Here is an 18,381-nt window from a genome sequence, read left to right on the forward strand (position 1 = left end):
TGTCAGCCCCCATATTTCTGCCACCACTAAGAGGAAGCTGGCTTCCTCATCTTCACTGTAGGTATCTGAGATGAGAGCCACATTTCCCTACCAGACTGAAGCTCAGCTGGTGCAATCTCCTCTTTCCAGGGACCTGGTATTTTAGTGCCAGGTCTTCCTTCCCTACCAGGAAGGAGCCTGCCCCTCCTATGTGGGGCCCAGGGCAGAATTACAAAGCAAGCTTACAACACGTTGAAGAAAATCTACTCTGCCCTCCTGCCCTGACAAATGTAGCTTTGTTCATCCAGAAGGCCAGATTCGAATTTAGAATGCCCAGGCTCCTAGCAGTTATGTGAACTCCGCAGCATGGTGAGAAGCAGCCCCTTGGCCCACCTCTCTCTCATTGCACCTCCAGCCCTACCCTACACTGTGCAGATCATCTGGTCTAGACACTCAAGGTCTGTCCACATCCCTGCAATCAGCTGCCCCTTGGCTACCCCATGGGTCTAGAGTGGACATGGCAGTGGTGTGGCTCCCCAGCAGCAACACATCACAGAAAAGAGGCTTAAGGTATTTGAGTCAGGAAACCAGAGTACTGGTCCCTGGAGGAGTGGGTGCAAGTTCCAGGTGGGCAGTACCCGTAGCCCCATGGGCAGGGCCCTCTAAAGCTTAGCCCTAGGGGCAGGGCCCCTATTATCCATGGCCCTGGTGCAAAGATTGAGAGAGAAGCTGAAAGAATAGTCTGAGACAGGATTTCTGAGCACTGCAGCCCCAGGTGCAGGTTATAGGTCAGGGTCAACTGTACCTGCTAACTTAGTGACAGGTGCCCAATCTGACCCCCATGATTCATTTACCTCCCATTGTGTCCCCTCCCACGACATGTGGAGATTATGGGAGCTACAATTCAAGATGAGATTTGAGTGGGGACACAACCAAACCATATCAGGTGGGATCCTGGCCAACCTGAGGAGACAGGGAGGGAGTGCATGGCCCAAGATGGAACCCTGCATGAATGAGAGTCAGGAGCCATCAGGGTGGTTTGCATGGGGAAGAGGGGCTAGGCCTGGTGTGGTGAGGAGGAATGCAGGCCATAGGCATAGGGCTCCAGCAGGGCCAGGCTCAGAGTGGTGGCAGCGGTGGGCATGGAGGCTGGGAACGAGCGAGAAGTTCTCCAGGAATCAAAGTGGCAGCACTACTGTGGGAAAGTGGTGCATCCAAGGGACATCATCGTACAAGAGTCAGCAGGCGTGGGGTCCTGAGGGAGAAATCAAAGAATCAGGCTCAGTGGTCTGGTGGCTGGAGGATGATAGTCCCACAGAAATGGGAAAAAGTTGGAAAGGGCTGGCTTGGTGTGGAAGTCGACTGGTTTGGATTGGATGTACAGAGTTCTAGGTAACGAAGTGGGTGCTATGTCTATGACAACGAAAAGTATCGTAATGGAGTCCAGTGCACAGGCAGTGAGAAGTATGAACACAGGGTCACCGCAGAGAGGAGAGAGCTATCGGTGAGAATCCAGTAGCTCTCTAAGGAAGCAAGTGTTTCAATTTCCCTGACCTGCACTAAGTAAGATTCTAAGTTACAGCATAAACCTTTACCAAATAAAATAGCCACCTTAAAAAGGTGATCTAAAGAAAACCTAGCACCTGAATCTGTAGATTATTCTTTAGCCATCCTCGGACAGTAGTCAGAGATCAATATGTTACCACACCAAATCAGGTCACGGCAAAAGTCCAAAACTGAGGACGGAGTTGAGGGAGAGAGGTCTTGCCTCCAGGGTCTTTCCCAGGCAGGTGTATTCTGAATGAGTGACAGCAAAAGCATTTGTGTAAACTTAACACAGCTTGGGCCCTTATCTCACTGTACAAGTTTCTGCTGAGCCCCTTTTATAGGCAAAGTTAATTTTTAAAAAAGATTAAACTGATGATTCTATGTAATTAACACTGGCTTCAGCCAATTGAAGACTGGGTGGGTATATGCATTGGAGAGCATGTGGAAGGCAACATTGATCTCTCTATGGATCCCAAGTATGTCTTGACTGGATAAGAGCAAAATTTAAACTTGGAAGAAATAATCAGCACCAGATACAATTGATAGCAGTCAAGATTGCATGGAGTAATTTAGTCAGAGATGAAAGCAGTCTAAGGAATTCTATTTTAGAGTAACATTGAAAACTACAAACAACCTACCAAGACAATATTTTCTTGATGAAAATTCATCATTGCTGATATAGTTCTCTTTAAAATATCAGTATTTGTAGACATGACATCTAGGCATGCTTGAGGTCAAATCATTGGAATCAGACTGTCCCTCAGCCTTGAGGCTGAGTTTTGCACTGCCCACCTTTGTGGGATCTGCGGGAGTTGGGATGGGACCAGAGGGCAATCAATGTCTTTATTGGCTGGATGGGTGGGCTTGCGATGTTCAGTTGGAGGACTGAGTTTTGCTCTACTGAAAGACAAGAGGCAGAACTGTTCCCAGCAGAGAGCAATGAACGGTCATAGAGGGTAAAGAGTGAACGCAGCTTTGAGTATAGCAATCAAAGGCTAATCTAGATGGGTTAACTTAGTAAAAGCCTTAATGCGTGTCAAATAAGTGGTTTTAAATCTGAGGGTGGCGGAGAATTGTGGGAGCACTTTCAAGCATGAAACAATATAGTCAACACAGCTTACAGGAGGGCAGTCTGTGACTTACACCAAAATAAAAATTGGTCACCACATAAGTGAGCCTTTGATGAGAACCTGGCCATAAATATGAGAAAGGGAATGTAATTTGTTTAAATTTTCTAGATTAACATTCCTAGAGCTTTCATGGCCAATTTCAATGGATTATTAAAACTTTTTTTTTTTTCCATAAATCTTCTTAGGTTTCTCTTCCCTATTCTCCTCGAGAAGGTTGGTTGGAGAAAGATGACTTCATATATTTGGGGGAGTTTGTGGGGTTTGAGTCAACACTTGGGGTGATACACCAAGAAAAGAGTTAAAGCCATGGAAATCATGATGGAAGATTGAGATTTTTAAAATTAGCACTGTCAAATTTACAAAGGCAGGTGGAGTCTTCTCAGTGAAGGTCCCAGGAAATGGAGATAGAGTATCATCTCTGGGGACAAGATGGCCCAAAAGGAAGCTGAACCCAGGACCTCCTGGCAGTTTAGGGAGGAGCTTTGCTGATGGGAATGGCCTTGTACTCTACTGTAATGACTCTATCTGATGGGGTGGAGAAGTCACTGTGTGGGGGCCCCTGACCCACACAGGGGACAGTTGGGGAGCTCTGCCATGTCACCAAGGAAGGACGGACAGCAATGCTATTTACGTCTGTTATAACCACAGTGTCCTCCTTCATATCAGAAGGGCTCAGAGGCGGAAGTGAAGTCATTCACAATTTCCATTTCTTCCCTTCCAGTTACCTTAGAGCAGTTCTCCCTGGCAGTGAAGAGCTGTCCTGACCAAGAGGACCAGACTTTGTTAATGAAGGTAGGTTATCAGATAAAGAACTTATTTCCTAAAGGCTCAGAGCATTTTTATTGCCCTGAGGAGAGTTTCATTTTTACAAGCGGGAGTAAATTTATCATCTCTGAATCATGTGCTCCAGGGGGATAAGCTTGTCATAGGCAAATTGGAGGGTTGCTGGTTAATGAGCACCACTGCTGCCTGTGGAGTGCGGGAAAGTGACAGGAGAGTGGGTGTCCACACGAGCGGGAAATCTGTTTAACTCTCCAGAGGGCTCAGTTGGTTCTATTTAAACTTATCTGACACAGTCTTGATGCTTTTTTAGCAGATTTATGAGGCTTGGCCAAATTCCACATCTCCCACTATATTTTTAATTAAGACAAAGGATTCCACACATTCCCAGTCTGCTGCTTCCTACTTTTGTCACCGTAAGGAATGCCACACAAATTAGACTGTTCATATTCACCACCAGAATGAGCATCTTATGTCATAGATTCCTTGCCCTTGAGTGGAAGACAAACTTCTTCCCCCCAACCCCCCGCCCCAAGTAACAATTGTTTTATTTCCTTCCAAGTGACAGGAGCAGAGGCATTTCCAAATGGTATAACCTACACTTAGGCTGCACACCTAGGTGAGCCAAAAGTGTGGAAAACCCTGGCAAGCTGCCCACCTGGATTTAATTAAAAGTTTGTCTTTGAAGCAGAGAGCAGTAAACAGCAGCAGATCACAAAGGTGCACACACATACTTTCCCACCACTGACTAAGACTCATGCTTTCACACAGAAACCTTGCAGACTGACCTTGAGGTACAAATATTTCCATGATGTCACTTCAGTGCTGTACCACCAGGAAACCGCGTGCACCAGGAATTGCATTTCTTTACCTAAAAACCAGTTTCTTTACCAGGTGTCCTCTGACTTTAGAAATGGGTGGAAAAAAATAGGGTGTCACTCTGAGGGATTTTCAACTCATTTGCCTAAGATGTGATATTTTTGGTCTTTAAAAAAAAAGCTTTCAGTGATGTTAGTTTTATAATAAAGAAACGCTGCTCATACCAAGTGTTGGGTTTGTCTGGGGACCTGATTTGTCAGAGTCCTGGGCGTCTGATACACTGACTTAGAATGATATAGATTCAGGCACATGGGCGTTTCTTGTTTTCCACACTTAATTCTCTGCTTCCTGCTTTAAGTTCTATTCTGCAAGGACCTTTCCTTCCAGGTGCAGGCTGGCTTTCCGTGACCTTGAAGCAGCTCTTGGGTCCTGGATGCTCCCCTCTTTTCTCTGCTCACAGGCCTTTGGTCTTTCTTCCCTCTATCCCATGTTTTCTCCTACCATTTGCTTCTTCTTGCTTCTCTCTTGTTCTTCTCCTACTGTCCATCCCTCCCCATTTTCAGGAGGTGAAGCTCCTGGGCTCCCCTGGAGGTTACGTGGGCATCTCAGAAGCATTTTGGGGTACAGAGGGCAGCGACGGAGCCCAGCCCCAGAGACCACACCTCCAGGCCTGCTTCTAGTGGTCCTCATGGCCTCCCCGACTTGGGATGCCACAGCCCCCTCTGAGTTTCTTCACATCTAGAGTGAGAGGTGAAAAGAGATGCTACCCAAAGACCCCTCCTCCTCTCACCATTTCACCTTCTTGCTGACTTCATGGTGTTCTGGCTGGCTTCTCTAGCACATTCGGTTAGAAACTAACAGATTGGGGTTAGGAGAGGAAGACTAAGATGACCTGAGGTTTCCTGGAATTTGCGTGACCTCCAGTGAGTGGCATTCAGTATTTTGTGTCTTACCTGTTGGTTTCTGCAGACTGTGTGGCCTCAGCAACAGAGGATGATTTATGTGGGTGTTTTCTCAATATTTGCAAATATTTGAACAGGCATCATCAAAGAAAGAAGTTTCACTGAACAAAAACGTGTGCTGAGTTCATATATACTGAAACTATTTTATGATTTTTTTCAGGAGATTGAGGTTTTCTAATGTCACATATCAGAAGGCACCATGTGGGTGTGACAATGGTATGCTGGGTTTTTGTAGATGTTATGTGAGAAAACCTATTCAGGGTGACAGTAGATTATTTTGACTACAGTCAGCCTGCAGGTGATTGTATGTTTGCTCTAGTGAGCTATCCACTTTGCAGACTGTCTGAAATAAATTCACACATTTAACTTAACCTCATGAAAACTTGTTGGAGGCAAAAAACATAGATCTGGGCCAAATATGATTTTTTTTTGAGACAGAGTCTTGCTCTGTCACCCAGGCTGGAGTGCAGTGGCGTGATCTCGGCTCACTGCAACTTCCACCTCCTGGGTTCAAGGAATTCTCCTGCCTCAGCCTCCCCACTAGTTGGGAGTACAGGTGTCTGCCACCACGCCTGGCTAATTTTTTGTATTTTTAGTAGAGATGGGGTTTCACCATATTGGTCAGGCTGGTCTTGAACTCCTGACCTCAGGTGATGCACCCGCCTCGGCCTCCCAAAGTGCTGGGATTACAGACATAAGCCACTGCGCCCAGCTGACATTTTTAAAAATTATATTTTGCATGCATTCCTACATTGTCAAACATTCCAATGTTGCATTCTACATTGTCAAAGGTAATTGAGATCCGAGCACAAGTATTTAAAGGAGTACCATTAAAAATGCAGCTTGTATGGCAGGCATGGTCCACGATTGTCCCAGGCAGCCTAATTTTGACTCAAGTCGAAAGCCCCTCCCTCAATCACATAGCTCCACCTTGCCTAACCTGTGAAGATGCTCTATAGACAGACTGCCAAGAAGATGCAAGAGATGAACTTATCGCTAAGCAGATGGCTGAACCAAGGTCAGATTCCCCTGCAAAGACAAAAACATTGAGACTTTGAAGATGGCACAAGCCAGAACATTCATCTGACAACCAGGAAAAGCAGGAGGGACAGGAAAACAAGTGACTAGCCACCATTGCATAGCTAGCCAGCCAGCAATAGAACTAGGACCAGAAAGCCAGGGTCCCCAGACTCTCATGCTGGGCTTCTTCCTGCGGGGCCCACTCAGACGAGCAAATTCGTAGAAAAATCCACCACTCCACCCCTTCACCACCATGAGAGCACACACAGGAGGTGTGACTGCAGTGGAACCATGAGGGGTACTGTGGTGGCAGGCTTCTGGAGTCACTCTCAAGGCTTGTTAATCACACCCTTGTTGCTGAGGGTCCTGTAAGACAGGAGAAAGCCAGCTTCTCTGTGACTCAGTTTCCCGTCTACCAAGCAGAGGTAGAAGTTGTTACTGGCTTAAGGTTTGCCCACCACTGCAGACCCAAGAAGGGGGCTAGGGAAACGGTACCCAAGGGTAAGATAGCTGTTATCAGGAGTTGCCTCTCAGATTTCACTGCAGTTTGAACCATAGAACAATATTTAGATTCCATAAATTACTCATTTGACCTTGTTCGCGTTTAATCTCCATACCTACCTGTTTCTTTACTGATTCTTCATCTTATTTGCCAATTAATCTCTTTGATCCCTCTCGGTCACTACCTTGGAGAGCCCATTTGCCCTTGGCTCCACCTGCACTTGCCTGTGACTCCAGGTGTCACCTGAGCTCACGTCCAAGCAAGCTCAGCAAGTCTAAACCCCACCAGTCTCTGTCCTCCCACCCCCCCATCTAGGAACTGTGGGGTAGTCTGTGGCACTTCCCTGTCCTGGAGCTGCCATGGAAGTTTCCATGTGTCTGTTCATCCTCTGCAGCCTCTTTCAGGGTCCTCCATCTCCCTCTGTCCCAGCAAAGAGTACCTGGACCTGACCCCTTAAGGACAAGTTTCTATCCCCACTCTGCCAGCAACTGGAGTGTAACCTTGGGCAGGTCACTTTTATCTCTTTTAGACTAATGTCCTCTTCCAGTAAAAGAAGAGGTAAATTAGAACACCCCAAAGACCCTTCCAGCATTACACTCTGCAAAGTCATGAGTGAAAATTATTGACAAGGCTGCAATTCTAAATATGCTTGAGAATGAACCAACCTGGCCTTCTACCACTCGTCTCTCTCTTCCAGGCACTGCCAAGTGAACTTTCTGTGGATGCATCTCTAGCCTAACTCCTTCTCATCTTTGGAATAGGGTAATCACAAAACTTATCACCCAAACATGGATTTTTTGTGTGTGTGAGTGAAAGGGGCACCATTAAAAATAGAACTTGGATGGCAGGCATAGTCCATGACTGTCCCAGGTAAACCAGGGCATTGGGTCAGCCTAGTTTTGAATCAAGGCCAAAGCCTCTCCCTCAATCACATGGTTTGACTTTGCCTAGCAGGCCTCTTTCTCAGTGCTTGGTCCAGACCCTCCCTGTCCCCACTTCCACTAGGATTGTCCCCTCTTAAAAATCAGAGCCTCTGTTTAGGGTGGAAGTTGGCAGGAAGACAGATCTCCTGGTGACAGTCTGCACTCGCACCATCATTTACCGAATGTAAATGATCACACCTCCTCATTTTGTTCTTGCACACCTGGGAGTTTCTTACATATCTGGCAGCAACTGCCTCCAATTTGGGTGGGAGATAACAGCCCCAGCCAGGGGCCTCCATGGGACTAAAACTTCCTGAAGCCATCGCCTGCAGAGCCTCCCTGCCTCCCTCGGATAAGCTAGAAAATATTAAATAGAATGGTCAGAGGAAGTGGCCCTTGCTGGTAAATGCTTCTGACCAGGTCAGGAGACAAGAGCTAGTATTGAAGGAGCTTTGGCTCATGAGTTATACCTGGAACAAGACAGTAGAGCAAAGGTTGGCTCAGAGCAAGCCTTCCCTGCTCTAGTGATGTTGAGTGAGTGCCTGGAACATTCCCCATGCTACAGTCCCAGCTGTGGCCTGGCTCGGTCACCTTGCCAAAGGCACCTGGCTAGAAGCACCAAGGGAGGCTCAAGGCAGGCCTGTCTGTAGGTGGATCTGATATCTACCACATTTACGGCAGCACACAGTAGAAAAACCAAGCTGCCTGTAGGAAAATAAAGCTTGGCTTATTTATAGCACTGCCTTGAATCTCTGCTCCTAAGTTGCAACCTTTGGCAGGGCTGTCACACACCAGCAGTAACCATGCTCCCTCTTGTTCTAGGTGGAGGGCTGGCTGAGGTGGGCAGGCTGTCTGGTGGTGCAACAGATGATACCTTGATCTGAGCAGACATGTAGAACAGTATTCATAGCTGCTGTCTACCCAGTGGGATGTGCAGGGGCCTATCAGGGTTGGTGGGCACAGCTGCCAAGAGCTGCAGCCCAGGTTGAGCAAACCTGCAGAGACAGCTCCCCAGAAAGGCTCCACTGATGGGAGGTGTGGGGGCTGAATGCTGCTGGAAGCTTCCTTAGGATTTCTTACCAGCCAAGTATGAATGCTGCCCCCAAATGCATAGAGACACCTGGGAGCGTGTGGAAGGAGGGACGCCAGGTCTCCCTCCACGTCCCCTGCCACCATGGTCTGGCCAGATGCAACCCTTTCTCTGTCTAATTACATTTTAAGAAGTCAGACACATTTGAATCCTCCTTGAAACCAAAAATCTCCAAGAGATCGACATGACTCAACCCTTCAGTCCTCCATGCTTACTGAATACAACTTCTTCCCAGGCAAAGGCATTTTCTCCTAGCCTGATGGAATCCTGTCCAGAATGAGGGTTTTCACAAGAAAAACAATGCCTTTCCCTCAGCTTGGGAATGACTGTGCATGGAGGAGAAAGGGAATTTTCCACATGACTGCTCCACTGCTTCACCTCCCCGCAGAAGGTTTAGAAGCGCCCCAGCAAGCTGGTTGTCTAGTGTTTCTTAAATTGTCATTGTCACAAAGATTCTTTCTGCTTCACTTCTCCCAAAGTTCTCCTCCTCACCCACCCCCCACCTTGGTCCAAGGCATAGTAATTGAGCCATTCGGTATCCAGCATGGGGACTGGTCCTGCAGGACCAGGCAGGTGCCTTTGTCTGCCTTTGTGCTCAGAGAAGGCCTTCACGCCTTTGGTTCTCATAAGGTGCTTGCCACGGCAACCCAAGTGTCTAAGCAGGGCATTTGCAGGGGACTGTCCCCACCTCACAGGCGGCTAGCAGCAGCAGTTTGAGCCTGTCAAGTGGGTGAGGTGGGGTTTTTCCCTCTTTCCTGCATTCTAACTGCTTTTTCTTCCTTTTCTCAACCTGTGTAGGTGGTAGCTAGTTTAAGCACCAAACCTAGCAGCCAATAATTAACTACACATACCTTCCATCATGCACAGTGCAAACCATGATGTCCTTCCTTGTGCAGGTGGCCCTTGCCATGGCCAAGGACCTCATCTTGGCCCCATGCCATTGACAGAGTCCTAGGCTCCCCCCATGCCATTGAGAGAGTCCTAGGCTCTGACCAGCAAGGGCTTCCGTCTGCCTCTCAAGTGGAGGCACTCAGGGGCTGCCCGCTGTGGCCGCACACCCTGTGAATGCACCACATGTACCCACATCACCACTCAATCATCTGGGGCTGGGCATGGGATTGGGCCTCCACATGGAAAAAAGGGGATTCTTTTCTGGGGTATGACTGCATTTCCAAACCCAGTCCAGGATCAATAGTGTCAGTCCTTGTTCTGAATTCCCATAACACAGGTGATAAAGAGTGGCAGAGTTCCCATAACACAAGTAATAAAGAGTGGTAGATAAAGAGTTGTGGGTGGGCTGTGGTTTGGAATCCAGCCCTGGCCCCTTCTACTTTTCCCTCCACCTTCTCTTATCCTTGCAAACTAGAGCCACACAGAAAGAAGTAAGAGTGTGGCTGGCAGTGTTCCTAAAATAAGTTGTTCAACAAATGTTTACTGAGTCCCTATTGTGTATCAGGTAGTGTTTTTCTAGTACCTGGCTCACTTGAAGAGTATATTCTAATGTTTTTATATTTAATAAGGGAAAAGATTTGGAGGCTAAGGCAAGAGCATTGTTTGAGCTCAGGAGTTTGAGGTGGCAGTGAGCTATGTTTATGCCACTGCCCTCCAGCCTGTGTGACACAGCAAGACCCCAACTCTAAAAAAAAAAAGTTGGGAGAAGAACTACTGGTGACATAGAAATCAGGTTTCAGACCTACACTTCTAGCAACAAATGGTTTTCTCTCATTCCTATGCCATTGAAGCCCGGGATACTTCACTCTCTTCACTCCTAGAGGTCCCCTGCAAGTGCCAAGCCTATGTCAAGTTTCTGCAAAGCTCAGCTCAAACCAACCCCCCAAAATATCGGTAACAATTATCCCTCCCAATGAAGCTTCAGTTTTGGAAAGGGATCTTTGAGGCATAGGACTAACTTTTTAACTCAAAAAACATATATATATTTAGGCCGGGCGCAGTGTCTTATGCCTGTAATCCCAGCACTTTGGGAGGCTGAGGTGGGTGGATCACAAGGTCAGGAGATAGAGACCATCCTGGCTAACACGGTGAAACCCCATCTGTACTAAAAATACAAAAAATTAGCCGGGTGTGGTGGCACATGCCTGTGGTCCCAGCTACTCAGGAGGCTGAGGCAGGAGAGTCGCTTGAACCCGGGAGGCGGAGGTTGCAGTGAGCCGAGATCGTACCACTGCACTTCAGCCTGGGTGACAGAGCAAGACTCTGTCTCAAAAAAAAAAAAAATTTCATGGTAGCATGCCAGGCTCCATAGTAAGTCAGCAGAAGGGTCATTTTGGTGGCTTTCTGGACACGGCTGGCATGGTCCCTCTTCAGAAACATTTATGAGTGCCTACTATGTGTCCAGCACTGTGCTAGGCACTGAGGGCACAGATATTCATAAAATGTGGCCCTCACCCTCAGGTAGCTCCTTGACAAATAGGTGAGACAGACACTTAAGCACCTTGGAGTGGGCTAAGTGCCGAGAGCGAAGGAATTTGGGAAGCTAGTGGAGCACTCAGTTGGGCACTCAACTCAACCTGGCTTTAGGAAAGATTCCCCTGAGGAGGTGACATTTGAGCTAAGTCCCCATGTCTCTGCAGGAAATTAAATTTAACCAACTGTGTGGGTTTCACTGTGCATACTGGTGGTGTCGATGTGACACGTTGTGTTCTGAGTTTTCCATTTATAGAGTGTTTCACGTGCACTGATGCATGCCTTGAGAGCTGACTGCCAAAATAGGGGCCCCAGACAGCTACCTTCCCAGGGGAGGGGTATCCAGAAACTTCCATTCTTGCTGTGCACATTTCCCCAGCTGACCTATAGCTGTCTTGAAATTATAGCATTCAATATTCCTTCCTTGGCTCGGAAGACTTTACGGGTCTTCCAGTAGTTAATGTCAAAGTTAGGTGTCTCTGGGAAGGAAGGCAGCAGAAGCCATCACCAGCTAATAGTTGCTCTAGAATTGTTCTGAAAGCATGGTGTCCAGGCCAGGGGCCAGGAGTAGAGAGGGAGAGGGGTGGTAGGGGATTAGGACGGGGAAGGCAGAGGGGCTCCCTCTCTTGCTACAAACAGATCTGCTCTGCTGTCTGTGCATTTACACTTTACCCAGCTCCTCCACAAAGTTTTGCTATAAGGAGAAATGGGCCAATGTCTTTCCAATCCAAATGCCATCAGAAGCAAGCTCTACATGTACCCGATTGCCTAAGAGGAGCATATGAGCGCACAGATGGCAGCAGTATATGAGGACATTACACCTGCTCTGCTCCTTGATACTTCATTGTTAAGCACCTAAATAAATATCTAAATGGAGAACCAGCTAGGAAGTACAAATCCTGGTGTTCAGAAAAGCAGCGAGCTGCCCAGGCGTGGAGGGGGCAACGCTTTGGGTATGCCTACCCATGCAAGTCTAGCACAGGGCTTGCGGGTGGGGTGTTCCTTCTTGAATGATCTGTTCTCCATTTCCTCTGTGCACAGCTCTGGGGGCAGATTTCATTTCAGACTGCTTTAGAAGACAGGACAGCAGGAGAGGAAATCACTAGAGACAAAAGAAAATTAGAAGGATTTGGTAGAAGTCATATATAGGAAACTGAGAGCAAAATTTGGCCCTCAGAGACTAAAGTTAGTGGGAGGAGAGAACAGGACCTGGCCAAGACTTGTCATTTCACTATTTAAATAGAGATCAAGATGCTAAAGTTTCCAGGAGACATCTCTTTTGTGACTTGCCAAGAGCATGGAGAAATTCCATCAGGGAGCTTCTGAGATACGGATCCAGACTAGCAGACATTAGCAGAATTACCAGGTGTCTAGGGGGATCCCAGACTTTTCAGCACACAGTGAGGGGGATGTAAACACTAAAGTTATATGGGAAGTCACGCTGAATAGATTGACAAAGGCAGCAAAGCCTAGCAGTCACACTGAAGCAGCTCCCTGCCCTCAACCAACCACATTTGCACCCTGATTAAAAACTGGAAATGTTAAGAGACTTGAAGATTTCTGCTCTATGCACCTGCTTAACTCTTCCTCTTGCCCTTACTAAATTTTAGCTGATTTCTTTTTGGCTAATTTCACAATGTTAAAAAGTCTGTTGGAAAAAAAGAAACCCACAAAGCACCATAGATAAGAACTTTGAGATGGGGAAAAAGAAAAATATTGGTTTGATCTGCTCCCTTCCTCTCCCAGAACCCAGGAAAATGTCCGGTACACAAGAAGCAAGGAAGGGAAGGATAAAAAAAGGAGGGAGGAAATTAGTTTTGGGTGAAATGTTAGAAAAATGGCCGCCATGAAGGCCCCAGTCAACCAATCACTTCCTCTTCTTGGGTCTCCTGATGGAATGTTTTCATCTTTGGGAAAATCTTTCCACCTTTATCTCTTCTAGAACTGTAAAAATGACAGGATGAGCCAGGGCAGTGGCTCATGCCTATAATCCCAGCACTTTGGGAAGCTGAGGAAGAAGGATCACTGAGGCCAGGAGTTCAAGACCAGCCTGGGCAACATAGATCTCTACAAAAAATTCTAAAAAGTAAATTAGCCAGGCAAGGTGGTACATGCCTGTAGTTCCAGTTATTCGGGAGTTGAGGCTGGAGAATCACCTGAACCTAGAAATTTGAGGTTACATTAAGGTATGATTGAACCACTGTACTCTAGCCTGGGCAATACAGCAAGACTCTGTCTCTATAAAATAATAATAATAGTAAAAAACTGGGAGTGGGATGGGAACAAGGCAACTTGGTGTGTTCTGAAACCCTTGCCTGATGGAAAGGGCAGCTAATAACAGCCTATTGATAATTGATTAATGTGTTACATTTTGAAAGTACACAAAACATAACATTCAATATCAGGATTAAGATTTATTACATAACTGAGACAAACCTCCTATTAAAAGTGAAAGGCTCTCAGATTGGATGAAAAATAACACCCAACCATACAATATATATTTCAAAAATGCACATTTTTCTCAGGAAGATGCTGGAGACATACTCATCCCTATTTCTTCTGCTAAGTCCAACTAAAAACACTGGACATTACATTTAAAACAAACATAAAAGACTCTTAAAGATAAGAACTAGAAAGTAGACCAAGCTAGGAACCTCAGGACCCAAAGAATGAGACAGCAGGAACTCCCTGAATTTTGTTTGTGCCTCATACATTCCAGAGTTAGAGTTGAAGAAGCTGGCAACCTGGAAAAAGCTAATGCACACAAAGGAAAAAAGAGAGAGAGAGAGAAGAAGGGGTAGAAGGAGGAGGAGGAGAAGGAAGAGGAGGAGAAAAAGGAAGAGGAGGAGAAGAAGAGGGGATAGATGAGGAGGAGGATAAGGAGGAGAAGAGGAGAAAAAAATGAAGAGAAGAAAGAGAAGAAGGAGGAGGCGGAAGAGGGGAAGGGGTAGGGGAAACAGAAGACTCCTCCTGCCAGGCAGCACAGAAAAATATGTGGTCCCACCTTCACCCATGCCAGGAAAGGCCCAGTGGGGAGTGCAGACTCCACACTCACAAGACTGTAATGAAGCAATGCAACCTCACCACTACGGTTGTGTCAGAGGAGGCCTAGTAGGGAGCTGGGGTTTTCATCTCCACTTGGCAGTAATGAAGCCTCCCTTCCCCTCCTGCCTCACTACAGTGTCACTGGAGACCATCTGGGGAGCCTGGACTTCTTCCTCCACCCAGTAATAACAGGCCAACCTGCGCCCTCCCCACTGTGGTGGTGTCAGAGAAGGCCAAATGGGGAGAGTCAAGACTTTAACCACTGGCTCCAATAGTAATGAGGCCACCCCCTGGTAGCGTCAGTGGAGACCATGTGGGGAGCAGAAATTAGGCACCTCTACCCTTCCCAACCAGAGTGGGATCAGCAGGGGCCTAATGGGAGCCAGCACCCCATCCCAGCAGCAACGAGGAGCATCTCCCAACCTTGGTGATCACAGAGGTTGCAGTATATCACCCTCCCCTGATGGTGCAGCATCACAGGATGTTACCTAAGACAAGGTTTAAATAAGATCCAGAGTTTCATCATAGAATACCAAAATGCATAGTTTTCAATCAAAAATCACTCACAATACCAAGAACCAGTAAAATATCAAACTGAATGAAAAAAGCCATCAATAGACACTAATATCAAGGTGACAGTGATGCTAAAATTATCTGGAAAAGGTTTAAAAGCAGTTATTATAAAAATGCTTCAATGAGTAATAGTGAACATACTTGAAACAAATGAAACAATAAAAAATCACCAATAAAATCATCTCAGCAAAGAAACAGAAAATATAAACAACCAAATGGAAATGTTAGAACTGAAAAATATAACAACTGAAATAAGAATCTCAGTAGGTGGGCACAACAGAAGAATGGAGAGAACAGAGGAAAGAATAAGTGAACTGGAAGATACAATAGAAATGACTGAATCTGAACAACAGAAAGAAGATGGAGTGAAAAACAAAGAGAGCAGAGCCTCAGGGGCCTGTGGGACTATAATAAAAACTAAATTTATATCGTTTGGGGTTCCAGGAAAAGATAGAAAAAGAAGATGGAGCTAAAAAAGTACTCAAAGAAATAATAATTGAAAAATCCCCCAATTTGACAAAACACATAAACCTACGGATCAGGAAGTGAGTGACCAATAGGATACGTCAAAGAAATTCACACCAAGAGACATCATAATTAAAGTTCTGAAAACTAAAGATGAAGAAAGTCTTAAAAGCAATGAGAGAAACAACATCTTACCTCTAAGAGAAAACCAATTCAAATGACAGCATATTTCTCATCAGAAACCATAGGGGTCAGAAGGAAGTGATACGACATTTTTAAAGTGTTAGTAAAAAAAGGAACTGTCAACCAGAAACCTACGTCCAGTGCAAATATCCTTTAGGAATTAGGAGGAAATCAAGCTATCTTCAGATTAGCTTGATTACCCAAATAAGTACACTAATGAAGTGGAAAGAAGTTCTCTAAACAGAAGGGACATGATGAAAGAAGGAATCAAGAAACATCAGGAAAGAAGAAAGAATTTGGTAAACAAAGATAGCAAATTCAATTGGCTTTCCTTCTCCTTTTGAATTTTCTCAATTATGTTTGATAATTGAAGTGAAAATTATAACACTGATGTGATTCTAAATAGAAGTAGAGAAAATATTTTAGACTATTGTAAACAAGGGAGGGCAATAGGATGTAAAGGATGGTAAACTTCCCACACTTCACTCAAACTGTTGATCCATGTAGACCATGAAAAGTTATATATACAAAATGTGATACCTGGAGTAACTGCTAAAAATCTACTCAGAGAGATGCACCCCAAAACACCATGTATAAACCAAAGTAAAACTCTAAAAAATGCCCAAGTCATGCATGGTAAGCCAAGGAAGAAAAAACAGAAATGAAAAAACAAGGAGAACAAACAGAAAACAAGAAATACAAGGACAGTCTTAAACTTAATATATTAATGATTATATTAATTTTGAATAATGTAAAGGCAAAAATTTAAAGACAGAGAAGGTCAGAGTGGATTAAAAAACATGAACCAATTATATGCTGTGTATAGGGTGACATAGGTTGAAAGCAAAAGGGTCAAAAATAACACATCATGCAAACATTAATTAAAAGCAAGAGTGGCTATATTAATATCAGATAAAGTGACATCAGAACAAAGAAAATAATTGAGACAGAGAAAGACATTCTATATTAACAAAAGTGTCAATCCACCAAGAAGACATGGTGATGCTAAAGGTATGCACCAAACATGAGAGCTACAAAATATGTGACATGAAAACTGATAGAACTAAAAGGAGAAACAGATAAATCTACAATTACAGTTAGAGATTTCAGCACTCTTCTCTCAACAATCAACAGAACAACTAGACAGAAAATCAAAACACATAAAAAAAACTTAACACCATTAGCATCTAGGATCTATGGACATTTATGGAACACTCTACCCAACAACAGCAGAATGCATTATTTTCAAGTGCCCAAGAACATAAACCAAGATGGACTATAACACAGAACATAAAGCAAACCTCAAAAAATTTAAAAACCTCAAAAGAAATAAAAATACATTGAACAGAATGAAAATGAAAATACAACACGTCAAATTGGTGGAACATAGCCAAAACAGTGCTGAGAGGGAAACTTACAGCTTATTTTAAGAAACGGAAAAGTTTCAAACCAGTGACCTAAGCTCCCACCTCAAGAATCTAGAAAATATAAAGAGAAAAATAAATTCAAAGAATGCAGAAGTAAGTAAATAATAAAGATAGGAGCAAGAATCAATGAAATTGAAAACAGAAAAATAATAGAGAACAACAATGAAACAAAGAGTTAGATCTTTTAAAAGATCAATAAAAGTGACAACCCTCTGGCAAGACTAACAAGAAGACACAAGTTACCAGAGTGAGACAGATTATATTAGTATATACTCTGTACACATCAAAATAGTAGTAAGATAATACTAAAAAAAATTCTATGCACATAAATTTGACAATTTAGATGAAATAGACTATTATTCGAAAACACACAATACTACAACTTTCTCAACATGAGATAATTTGGATAACCTATAAACTATTGAGTAAATTAAATTCACAATTTTAAAAATTCAGAAAAAGAAAATTCCAGGCCCAGATACTTTCACTGGTGAATTCTACTAAACATTTAGAGAAGAATATCCATCAATTCTTCACAATATTTTCCAGAATGTAGAAGAGGAGAGAACTTTTACCAATTCATTTTTTGAAGTTAATATTCTCCTGATACCAAAATCAGATAAAGACAGAACCAAAAAGAACCACAGACCAATATACCTTATAAACATAGACATAAAAAATCCCTAACAAAATATTAATGGATAGAATTTAGCAATATATAAAAAGAATTATACACTGACCAAGTGTGGTTTGCTCTGAAGACGCAAGGCTGGTTCAATTTTTACAAATAAACCAATCTAATTCTTCATATTAACAGGCAAAAGAGAAAAAAAAATCACATTATCATTCCAATCGATGCAGAAAAAAGCATTTGACAAAATTCAACACTTACTCATGATAACAACTCCTAGACAAATAGGAAGAAAGTGGAACTTCCCCAACTTGGAAAAGAGTATCTACAAAAATCCTATAGCTAACATTATACTTAGTGGTGAAAAATTGAATGCTGTCCCCCTAACACTAAAAACAAGGCAAGGTTTGGTCTTACTATTTCTATTCAATGTAGTACTAGGAGTTCTAGCCAGTGCAATAAGGCAAGATACAGAAATAAAAGACATACCCTTTTAGATAATAAAGGGAGACAAAAATAGCCCTGTTTGCAGATGACATAATTGTATATGTAGAAAATTCCAAGGAATCTACAAGAATGAAGCAAGGGAAGGAGGAAGGAGAAAGAAATGAAAGAAAGAGAGAGAGAAAGGAAGGAAGGAAAGCAGGCAGACAAGGAAAGGAATTCCTAGAACTAAAAAGTGACTTCAGCAAGGTTGCAGATACAAGGTCAACATTCATTCATTGTATTTCTAGATACAGTTGTCCCAAGGTATCTGTGGGGGATTGATTTCAGGATCAACCCTCAGATACCAAAATCTATAGATGCACAAGTCCCTTATATAAAACTATGTAGTAGGCGGGGCGCGGTGGCTCACGCCTGTAGTCCCAGCACTTTGGGA

The 18,381-nt window shown here is 44.2% G+C and overlaps 1 protein-coding gene across 1 annotated transcript in view; it reads left to right on the top strand.

Annotated features, from left to right (window-relative positions):
* Positions 1 to 18,381, top strand: part of ACOXL (acyl-CoA oxidase like) — a 405,131-nt gene that overhangs the window by 326,207 nt on the left and 60,543 nt on the right. Inside the window, exon 22 of the mRNA XM_054475660.2 lies at positions 3,379 to 3,449. Within this exon, the coding sequence (XP_054331635.1) occupies positions 3,379 to 3,449 (71 nt within the window). The remainder of the gene's footprint in view (positions 1 to 3,378; positions 3,450 to 18,381) is intronic.

Source organism: Pongo pygmaeus, chromosome 12 (genome assembly GCF_028885625.2).
Source record: "Pongo pygmaeus isolate AG05252 chromosome 12, NHGRI_mPonPyg2-v2.0_pri, whole genome shotgun sequence".
In the NCBI taxonomy this organism is placed as follows: Eukaryota; Metazoa; Chordata; class Mammalia; order Primates; family Hominidae; genus Pongo; species Pongo pygmaeus.